This window comes from Bison bison, unplaced genomic scaffold (assembly GCF_000754665.1).
Source record: "Bison bison bison isolate TAMUID 2011002044 unplaced genomic scaffold, Bison_UMD1.0 scf7180017864194, whole genome shotgun sequence".
Classification (NCBI taxonomy): domain Eukaryota; kingdom Metazoa; phylum Chordata; class Mammalia; order Artiodactyla; family Bovidae; genus Bison; species Bison bison.
The window spans coordinates 1631741-1643358 of record NW_011494766.1 but is presented as its reverse complement, the minus strand read 5'-3'; the positions used below and the strand labels follow the sequence as shown (position 1 = coordinate 1643358).

At 44.6% G+C, this 11618-nt stretch overlaps 1 protein-coding gene across 1 annotated transcript in view; it reads right to left on the bottom strand.

Moving 5' to 3' along the window:
• Positions 1–11618, bottom strand: part of ITPR1 (inositol 1,4,5-trisphosphate receptor, type 1) — a 355741-nt gene that overhangs the window by 48560 nt on the left and 295563 nt on the right. The window contains exon 51 of the mRNA XM_010844129.1: positions 6313–6435. Within this exon, the coding sequence (XP_010842431.1) occupies positions 6313–6435 (123 nt within the window). The remainder of the gene's footprint in view (positions 1–6312; positions 6436–11618) is intronic.

The following is an 11618-nucleotide window of genomic DNA, read 5'->3' as shown; positions in this document are numbered from 1 at the left end:
GTGCCCCCTCTTCCAAGCCCCATCCCCACTGGACTCCAACCTCCCCAAGGGAAGCACTGAGTACCCAGCAGGCATCCATCAGATGGGTTTGTTCCATAAGCAAAACTCATCCATGTGTCACACTTCACTCTTCAGGGAGGCGAACTGGGAGAACAGACTTCTAATTTCTATTAAAAGTATGCAAAGGAAAATCGCAGGTCCCCTGCCCGCATCAGATTTCTTCAAGGGAAGGAGGAAAGCAACTTCCGTATCATTAGCATCATCCTACAATTAGATTATCCTTGTAGTCAAAGAGCTTATACCAGTTTCTGTCATCTCTTGCTATTGCAAGTTCTATTTAGAGTGTCCCACGAGACGGCTCGGTTATATAACATGAGCCAACAGGGCTAAAAATAAGGTTCTGTAAAACACTCATTAAAAAAAAAACACCCCTATTTCAAATGCTGTCACATTTTGAGTTTCCTTCAGATGTAAACAAGCAGCACTACATGATTAAGGCTGCTTATATAAAGGAGTTTCACTTCTCCAGAGCTGCCTGGATGGCAGCACCGCCTGGAAAAGCGACGTCCCTGCAGGTCCCAGGCTCTCCCACCAGCCTGGGGGTTGCCCTAGTTCCTTTTGTCCACACCTGCCAAGACTCACCTTCTCCCTGAGAACTGTCCCCCGACCCCAGCCACTTGCCTCTTCCCTTTTGATATCTTCCGGAAGGAGAATCTGATCAGGGATGGGCACTCAAAGGCAGAAGCTTTTCAGAAATGCAGGAAGAAGCGGGTCCTAGGGTCAGGTGCGTCCCTTCCTGTGCATTTAACAACTGTTAGATATGGTATCAAGCCCTTCATTTGGATGATCATTTATTTTCTCCTCTTGGCACTCTATGAGGGTACTATGCTGCTGCTGCTAAGTCGCATCAGTCGTGTCCGACTCTGTGCGACCCCATAGATGGCAGCTCACCAGGCTCCCCCGTCCCTGGGGTTCTCAGGCAAGAATACTGGAGTGGGTTGCCATTTCCTTCTCCAATGCGTGAAAGTTAAGTCGCTCAGTCGTGTCCAACTCTTAACTACCCCATGGACTGCAGCCTACCAGGCTCCTCCATCCATGGGATTTTCCAGGCAAGAGTACTGGAGTGGGTCACCAGTTCCTTCTCTGGAGGGTACTATGATCACCTCCAATTTACCACAGAGAAAATGGAGTCTTGGGTCACGTACCTCACCTAAGGTGAAACAGAATCTACCACGAATATACATGCTACCAGAGTTGATGGTCCTTAAAAAAAAAAAAAAAATCCATCCATTTTAAGTGCATGCCTGTGGGCAGTTTATACAGTCATCTAACCACATGTAACTGCTAACACAATTGAGACATAAACATTGTATCACACTAAGAGGTTTCCTTGTGCTCTTGGCAGTTGATGCCTTGCCCCATCTCCACTCCCAGCCAACTCCTGATCTGCTTTCTACCACAGTAGCTTTGCATTTTCCAGAATTTCATAAAAACTGGAAAAATAATATTAGTAGGCAGTTTTAAAAAATTCTTTCACTTAGCAAAATTTTTAAGGCTCATTCATCTTATTGTGTATATTAATAGCTTGTTCTTTCTATTGCTGAGTAGTGGTCCATAACATGGCTGTGTCATCATTTATTTATCTGCTCAACAGTTAATGGATACTGGGGTTGTTTCCAGATTGAAGTTATGATGAAAGATGCTACTGGGAAACTTCAAGTACAAATTCTGGGGTGAGGATATGTTTTCATTTCTCTTGGACAAAAACATGGAAATAGATCTGAGAACCCTAAGGATATATTTAACTTCAGAAGACCTAAACTTACTATTTTCCAAACTGATGCTACCATTTCCCCTTTTCATCACTAACATTTGGGAGTTGCACTGTTCCAGATCGTCACCAATACTTGGTATTGTCGGTCATTCTAATTTTAGCATCTAGTAGGTTTCTCGCAACATATCTAGGTGGTTTTCATTTGCATTTTTCTAATAACTACTGATGTTGAATATCTTTTTATGTTCTTATTGACTATTCATATATCCTTTTTTTGTGTGAAATATCTGATCAAATCTTTTCCCCATTATTTTAATTGGGTAGTCTCTTTATTATTGGATTATAAGAGTTTTTCTATAGGCTAGATACAAGCCTTTTATCTGACATGTTTTTTAAGTATTTTCACCCAGCTTGTGGCTTACCTTTCATTTTCTTAAGCACTTAATCATCATCTTAAACTGCCTCTTAACATCTCAGTATAATAAATGTGACCAGTACAACACATGTACCCAAATTTTGAAAGAGACAATATAAAAAATCTGCTGTTTTCCCACTAAAAAAGCAGTTAAAAATTAATGCTAGATATGTAAAATAAATAGCTAGTGAGAAGCTGGTGTATAACACAGGGAGCTAAGCCTGGTGCTCTCTGATGACCTAGGCATGGGTAATGGGATTGGGGAAGTAGGAGAGAGGCTCAAGGGGAAGGGGGTTTATGTATACATATGGCTGATTCACGATGTTGTACAGCAGAAATTAACACAACATTTTAAAGCAGTTATACTCCAATTTAAAAATTATTAGAAAAAAATTAATGTTAGATTCCAAAGAAACAATTACAGAAAGATTTTTTTTGAGACAACTGGAGAAACGTGAATAGGGACAGGCTATCACATGATTTATTGTTAGTTTTTTTTAGATATGAGAATGCTATGGTGATTATACACATTTAAAAATATTCTCTGAAGTTAAGAGATGCACAGTGAAACAACATGTCTAGACTTCTTTAAAATCTTGCAGAAAATACAGGAGGAGTATAAATGAAACAAAACAGGCAAAATGTTGTTAAAGATGGGCTGATGGGTATGTGGCAGTTTATTACATTCTTCTTTCCACTTGTGTACAGATTTGAAAATTTCAACAGTAAGACAGTTTAAAAAGTAGTACTTTATGGGCTTTAATCACCACGGCATGCATCCAAATTCAGTAAGAATTCTGAAGCTGCCAAATTTTCATGCTTTTTAAAGACTGTGTGACTCTCAGTTCTCAACCAAAGGGGGAAAAATACTTTTGAAAAGGAGCTTTTAAGGCCACAGTGTCCTCGGCAGCCACAAGCCTTTTAAGTCAGAGAGCCACAATGGCATACCTAGCAAGGTCAGTAAGCTCCTGCAGGAGGGACATTTTGGAAACCCTAGTTTCAGGATTCAACAAGAACAAACATTTCTCTTAAAAAAATACTTTCAGGTAACCAATCAGATTTTGTTTCTAGATAGGGCTGAAACAACCTTCTTCCTGAAGATGGTCAACAGTGAGTATAGAAGATGTCCCCAGAATATGTTTAAAAGAAAAAACAAAAATCCCCCTGAGTGAGTTGATGTGTTTGAGGGGAAATTCTGTCACTATATAATGGAAAGGACTTCCTGACATCAGATCAACCTCCTTCTCTCCAACAAGGACATCTAATTATATTTTCTGTTGAGTGCACCGGCACAAAGTTCTAAAGCCCACACTGCCAAAACAGGAAGCCTGGATTTCTACAGATCCAGGGTCAATGCCACCTTGAGTGCTACATTGTAAAGCCAGAAGGACCTTTAACAATCATCCAGTAGGTCTTGAACTTGCACGGGCAAGCAACAGGGTGCTCCAGAGACCCTGACTGGGTCAGCAACTATTTTCTCCTGACCACTACGGGAATTTCCAAATCCATACCTTGGTGTCAAAACTACCAGCTCAACCTAAGCACTGCTTAATAGGGAGGATAAGCAGGACAAACTGAAGTGGTCTGCCCAGAGTCATGTGGCAGGTAGGTGTTAGGGCCAGGCCTGGACACCACGTCCAGACTCTGTAGGTCTCTAGCTGTTGCACTGGATGAGGCTTATCACTGAAGAGGAGGGAGCTATCAATGAACTGTCCCCAGACAGTGGCCTCAAAACTGCCGTAAGTGACCAGTGAAGAAAATGGCCAAGGTACAGAATAACAATCAGTTTTAAATATTTTTTAAAGAAGTGGAGGGGGGAAATGAAGACACACCCAAAGTACTAGTTGAAGAATCTGCTGTGATGTGATAGCCCCTGGAGGTGAGAAGAGGGCTCCGTCCCCTCCACCTAAGCCCCTGGCTCAAGACTTCACACTCTCACCTCTGCTAACTGGCAGCCCAACACAGGCAGACACCCCCCAGGAGAACACCCTGCAGCGCTGTGGACCTGCCCAACTTTTCCGACAGGGAAACCATGAATCCTGACATAATCCATTTTAAAGGAAAATACCCCTTGGGCTTGTGTTTAAGTACTGCCTTGGGGGGAAAGCATCACTCCAATGAAGCCTTCCACATGGCTTCAGGCTCAACTGAAAAAGTAGAGCCTCAAATGAGTAAGTTAAATATACCATAGAACACACTGTTACTTTTAAGTTGGACCTTAAATTTACTTCAGTCGTGTACACATCTGCATTATTAAACTCCAGAGCAGAGCCTGCTCCAGATTTACCTCTGTGCTGGCTGTTTGTGTTTGGTTTTTTTTTTTTTTTTGGTTTTTATTCTCTTACTTTTTGGGCTCTTCATCCCATTGTTTTACAGAAGGTGGCTACTGCCAAGTTGCGACATACATAGTAGAGGTGATCTGCCAAAAAGCTCTGACGAAAAACTGAGCTGAAAAGTCAGCCTCCCAGGAGGCTGTCGCAGGTGTCAGAAAACGGGGCCATGGAAGTTTAACAGAAGGGGAGCCCCCAGAACTCCACAGTTGTAAATGTCTCCAGAAGGCCGTTAAGCAAACTGAGGAGCCCCAAACAGAAAAATGCTCTGAGTGGTTTGCCTTTCCTCAATAAAATGTGTAGAATGTGTACATAGATGACCAGAAGGAGATGGGGGAAGGAAATCTATGAAGACCATGGACAGCATGTCTCATTATGTGAATAACAGCATGCAGCTCTTAATTGACTAAAAAGCCAAGGATGTGTTGTCTAAAGTCATTCATGCCCTGCCTCCTGTTACCTCTTGCCAGAAAAAAAAGAAAAAAAATTAAATTCCAGAGATTATTTTTTACAAATTCTTTAGTCTGAAATGAATTCCACAAGTATGGCCTAGGAAAAAAATCGACTAGACTGAGCATCAAAGTTATCTACATTCATTCTATGATTAGCTCAGCTGCTAAGGGGCTGTGTGTCTCTGGCTAAATCTCTCAGCTTCCCTGATACATAGTTTCCTGACATAACAAAACAAGGAGGTTAGGATGATCTCTTACTGTTTTAATACAATATATTGTTTCTCCTCTTTCTTTCCAGAGAAATAAATATGGATAAACAGTTTATATGATTTCAAATTAGATTTAAAAATAAACCCACAGCGTATCACTTCACACATCAGTCAGAATAGCCATCACCAAAAAATCTACAAATAGTAAGTACTGTAGAGGATGTGGAGAAAAGGGAACCCTCCTACACTGTTGGTGGCAATGTAAACTGACATAGCCCTTACGGAGAACAGCATGGAGATTTCTTAAGAATAGACATACATCTACCATATGACCCAGCAACCCCTACTGGGCATATGCCCCGAGAAAGCCGTAATTCAAAAAGACACATGTACCCCACTGTTCACAGCAGCACTACTTACAATAGCCAGGACATGGAAGCATCCTAGATGTTCACCAACAGATGAATGGATACAGATGTTGTGGTATATATACAAAATGGACTTAGCCATACAAAAGAACGAATCTGAGTCAGTTCTAGTGAGGTGGATGAACCTAGAGCCTATTATACAAAGTGAAGTAAGTCAGAGAAAAACAAATACAGGGTACTAATGCATATGTAGGGAATCTAGAAAAACAGTATTATTGATGAACCTACTTGCAGGGAAGGGATGGAGTTGCAGATGTAGAGAAGGGCATTGTGGACACAGTGGCGGAAGGAGTCAGTGGGATGAATGGAGAAAGCAGCATCAACCTATATAGACTATCAGGTGTAAGATGGATAGGTGCTGAGTTGCTGGGAGGCACACAGAGCCAGTCTGGTTCTCTGTGACGACCTGAAGGGATGACAATGCGGAGGGAAGGAAGGTGCCAGAGGGAGAGGGTATATGTCTAATTATGGCTGATTTACGTAGCTTGTGGCAGAAACTAACACAACACTGCAAAAGTTAAAACACAAAAAACAAGCCAAAAATAAAAACCTGTGGTAGAAGTTACACTCTCATCGTGTCTGAAAACGGGGAACTAGGATCCCATCAATTGCACCAGTTCTACCAGGAATCCCATTTTAGACGCAAGTCATAGCCATCCTGCTGTTCCTACAAGTCTCCTTGAAATTAAAGACATGAGCAGTACCTCCTCGGACTCCTTTAAAAGGGTAGAAAAACGCCACAAGCAGGTTCATCAGGACGGCCAGGTTGAATGAAATGCTACTCCAGAAAGACATGTTGCGGGCGCACCAGTACAGGACGGGCTGGGCTGTGAAAACAAAGACGGAACCATGAGGTTCGAGACTGTGAGCCAGAATGCTGGGAATGCCTCAGTCCCCTCCTCCCGCTCTGCCCCTACAAGCCCACTTTTGTTCCCAGTTTTCACCAAACGTTAAAAATGGTCACTTGTTTTCAAGCTGACTCATAAGCTCAGAACGACATCAGATGGGTTTGTTTCTGTTGGGAGTCCTTACTGGAACAGAAGATGAATTGGGGGACAAGGAAGAGAAGAAAGGGGAAAAGCTGGAGCATCTAAAAACCCTGCATGCCCCCATCAGCACCATCAGTTATGGAATCTGGGGGGTTATCCAGGGTTCATGTGCCAAGTCCTCAGTTCTCCCTGGGGCCCTGGGACTGGAGGAGATGCCCAAGGAGACTGGAGAATTCAATGAGCCTTTGAGAAGTGGGGGGGATACACAGCACTCAGAGTCAGCCCAGCTGGGCTCCAGGCTAGAAATGTTACTACTTCCACACTCCTTCCCTGCTTGAAATTCTTCACGGACTCACTGATGCCTGAAAGCAAGACAATAGCCCCTTTCCCATCACCAAGTCATCCGCCACTTTCCTGAAGAGGAACCAGAAATAGGACCTCTGCCTGGATGGTCAGCAGCCAAGCTCCATTTCTAAAGGCTACAGTAGAGAAAGGATGGGGCCCCAAAGCCCTCCCAAAGGGCAGGAGACCCTTGAGGCAATTATTGCTCAGTTGCTCAGTCACGTCTAACTCCTTGCGACCCCATGGATGGCAGCATGCCAGGCCTCCATGTCCCTCACCATTTCCCAAAGTTTGCCCAAACTCATTGAGTTGGTGATGCCATCCAACCGTCTCATCCTCTGTTGTCCCCTTCTCCTCTTGCCCTCAATCTTTCCCAGTATCAGGCTCTTTTCCAGTGAGTCGGCTCTTCGCATCAGGTGGCCAAAGTATTGGAGCTTCAGCATCAGTCCTTCCAATGAATATTCAGGGTTGATTTCCTTTAGGATTGACTGGGTTTGATCTCCTTGCTGTCCAAGGGACTCTAGAGTCTTCTCCAGCACCACAGTTTGAAAGCATCAGGTCTCAGGCAGTGCTGCCTCTTATCCCGTTGTTACTGACAGCTGACACCACACTTGGCTGCGTCTCAGCTGCGGACAAGCTGTGGCCACACTGTGTGTACGGGTGCTTCCTTTTCCTCTGAATGCTTCGGTGGCGCCTTACACTTAGGATGATGCTTAAGAATAGATATGGGGGGAATAATTTCCATCTCCATGCCAGAGGCAAAGTTTCCAGAAGATAGGCTCATTCAACATAATTCTCCTCTAAAGGGAAGTGTGGAGTAGGTGAAGATGGATGTCTAGCGTGTTATTTCTCTTTCCCAATGAAGTCACCGTTTCACTCTAGGACAGCAGCCAATGACAAATCCGATGACTCTATAATGATGCCTATAGCAGTAACCAAGCCTTCATAAGCTTCTAGCCAAAATAAAGTTATGGCACAATTACACAGAGCCCTGGATAATTTAATAACTGCTCATTTACATGCTCACATGGTAAGAGGCCATGTTTCCAAACCGTTGAGTTTTGGAGCTATAAGCAGCATCTGGTTTAACATCTCTCATTTGATAAATGAGGGAACCTGAGGCCCAGCCGAGGATGGAAACTGTGGCAATCTCATCCCCTCAGCTCAGAGACCCCTGGGCTCAGTGACAAGGACAGAGTTAAGGGGCTCATGTCACCATTTAGTAGAGGAGCTGACCAGTAATCAGTCAACCTGATTTCCCAGAGTTTGTTTTATTTTATAAGCTATTAATAATTGCCGAAGCAAATTTAAGATGAGAAACCACTTACTCTGGAGACAATAACTGTTGGTGTTTTTTTCTGGGATTGAAGCCCATTTCTGATCTGAACATGAAAACTCTGAACAGCACAGAAGAAACAATGGCAAGGATGGCCAAGGGCTGACTGATGGGAACACGGGGATTTACAACATCCTCCCCCATCAGTGTAAGGGTAACAGACTAATAAGAAGTGAAAAGACAAAAAGGCAGGAAATGGCAGAGATGAGTGAGGGTTAAGCCAGGATTCTCTTCAGGGGGAGCTCTCAACCTGAACCCAGTGTAAGAATAGCCACTGTGTGATGCTTCAACATGACTGTAATAAATGCTCCTCAACTCTGGCATTTAGTTTTCACAAATCTGACTTTTACAAGGCTAACACTGTCCTTAAATTGTGGTGTCACTCTGAATATGAACAAATATTCAACCCTTCAAGTCAACTGGGTGTCTACACAGGTGCAAGAAGACAGGTGCCATGACCCTAGAAGGGCAGGCGGTTTAAGTCAGTGCACCCAGGGCATCTGCTAACCCTCGTATCCTAGTTTGCTTTCTTTTTAAGGAACTGGGGCTTGCTGAGGACACCGACTCCATGTGCATACAGAGCAGTGGAATTTCCCACTCTACTCCAATGAATGTAACAATCCATGAGGATGAAAGACAGGGAAGCCTGGTGCGCTGCAGTCCATGGGGTGGCAAAGAGTCAGACAGGACTGAGTGCCTGAACGAGACACCACATAACACCAAGTAGCAAAGTGCCGGCCTTTGCAGCTCTGCCTCAAGTTCCTTCCACTACCTTCTAGTTTTCTTAGCCCAGAGTTTTCTCATCCCTGGGGCCAGGAGAAGATATCAGAGAGGCACAGTGGATGGAGGATGTGAACGCACACAAGAGTGAGAGAGAGAGAGTGTGTGTGTGTGTGTGTGTGTGTGTGTCTATTGAGTAAAGCAGGGAAGAGGGTTTCAAGAGAGTATAGGAACTAAGGATCTTAATACTTGCAGAAGAGAAGATGAAGCAACACATCACACCTCCCTGTGTATCTGAGCCCCAGCTACAGATTCTCCAAGGCATAGATGATTCCTGGTGACACTTTCAGGAAAAGGTAAAGCAGCTTCATAAACAAGCCAGAGAATTCTTTTCTGCAGATGCGTCAGAAGAGAAATAAGCTACTTAGAGGGGAAAATGTATTTCATTTTAATTGCACTTCTAATGAGTACATTTCTCCTCTTCCTAAATATGCAAATCATGTTTAATTCAGTTATTACTTTCAATTTTTCTCTTACCAGCAGAGCTATGAAGCCAATTAAAATCTCTCAGTTGACAACCGTAGCTGTGTTTAAGCTTCACTGAAACAAAAACTGCTTTTGAAACAAAGACAGACCAAATAAGAGAAGGTATTAGCTACAAAGCAGTAGAAATCTCGGAACGATGAGCTGGCCATTCCTTGACCCATCAATCCGTCGGGCAGTCTTAATTCTGACTTTATAGGGGAGAGCCTAGAAGAGGTTCAGTCACTTGGCCAGGTCACAAAGCCAGTGGGTGATGGAAGGAGAACGAATTCAGAGATCCCCACGTCTTGCAGCTGAGGTCTTCCTACTCTGCCAGGCTGAAGACAACATCTCAGAAAGAGGGATGACGAGGTCTCTCACCTCATCATAAAAGGTGAAAATCTTTCTTTCAATTCTTAAGCCCCCTGGAGAGCCTATTTTCTATACCCATTGGATAACACAATTCAGAGAGAATGAATATATCTGACCAGTCTTAGTATCAGTACTTAGTAGACCTATATATTGGGCTTCCCTGGTGGCTTCCCTGCCTGCACTTAGTAGACCTATATATTAGAAAGGATAAAATCATTTTTTAAAATCCATGTGTTTATGGTTGTGCTGAGTCTTCGTTGCCGCACTTGGGCTTTCTCTACTTGTGGCAAGTGGGGGCTGCTCTTTGTGGTGGCTTCTTGTTGCAGATCACAGGCTCTAGGCACTCAAGTTTCAGCACTTGCGGCACGTGGGCTCAGAAGTTGTGGCCTGCAGGCTCTAGAGTGTGGACTCGGTACCTGTGGCACGTGGGTGCAGCTGCTCCCCACATGTGGAGTCTTCCAGACCAGGGATCACACCCATCCCCTGCATTGGCAAATAGATTCCTATCCTACACACCACCAGGGAAGTCCAAAACCACCGTTTTAATCACTATCATGGAGGTCTGGATGAACCAAACCATGAATTCAGGATCATCTCCTAAAGTTGGAATCATGAACTATTTCAGGGAAGAGCAAAATCAACAAATAAGAGGAAGTTCCCTTCTATTGAACGCCACAGCTGAGAAGACAAGCATACACAAAGGTCTCTGTCAACCTTTTTGGGTTATCGTTCTTATCTGACTGCACGAGTGCGGTGCTGCAAGGATGTTCAACATGACCAATGATACTTGAGCTACAGGAGCTTGGATGGAGCCCACAGTGGCTACAAGGACACACTGATAGTGGGGCCACCTGTCCACGAAGCCTTCTGAGGTCCACACCATGGGGGACACGCATGCTGTTCTGTTAAAGATGAGCTAGACACCTCGCGTGGGGCTGGGTGACAAATGGGTTGGTTCAGCAAAACATGACCATGCTTTGAAGTGCTGGTCGATGAGGCGTCCCTTAGAGATGAGAGAGAATGGAGTAGGGGTGGGGTGAGACCAGTGCCTGGCGGGCAGCCTGCTTGCACAACACCTTCTGCCACTAACCGATTCCAGGGAGGCAGGGAGTGGAGCGGAGCAGAGCAGGGGCGGCAGGAAAGGAGGCAGGACTGCGCCGGCTCAGGCCGGTGAAGGAGGAAGAGGACCAGAGCACCCAGAACCTGACCTCCAGCCCAATTTCCCCTCCTGCAGCCCCGCCCCTCAGCAGGAGCTGGAGTGATCACAGGGCAGCTGGAATCCAGGGTTTCAAATACAAACCCTGGCTCCTGACTAATGACAGGAATGAAGCAGCATCCTTTCTAAGCTGGTCACAACAGCTGGTGCCCAGCGTACTGTCGGCATTGAAGGATCACACTAAAACCATAATGAAAACTGGCTGCAGAGAAGCCCGCCAGGGCAGCCCTGTAAAGGGTTTTAGACGAGGAAATGTAGCCAGCCTAGCTGGGCCCTGCAATGGGACTTGCTGGTGAGCAATGACGCATCTTCTGTGGCCAGTGATTCCACTGCCTGTAAAATGACTCAGGTCTAACAATCCAAACTGCCCTATAAAAGGGGGAAGACCAGTGTCTTCCGAACACGTGGGCTGGTCAACGAGCTCTCAGGTAGGCTCAAATGTGCCATCCTGTGAGCAGCAGGCCTGTCTGTTCTCCATCCCTTTAATTCTATCAAAATAAGAGCATTTTAAGT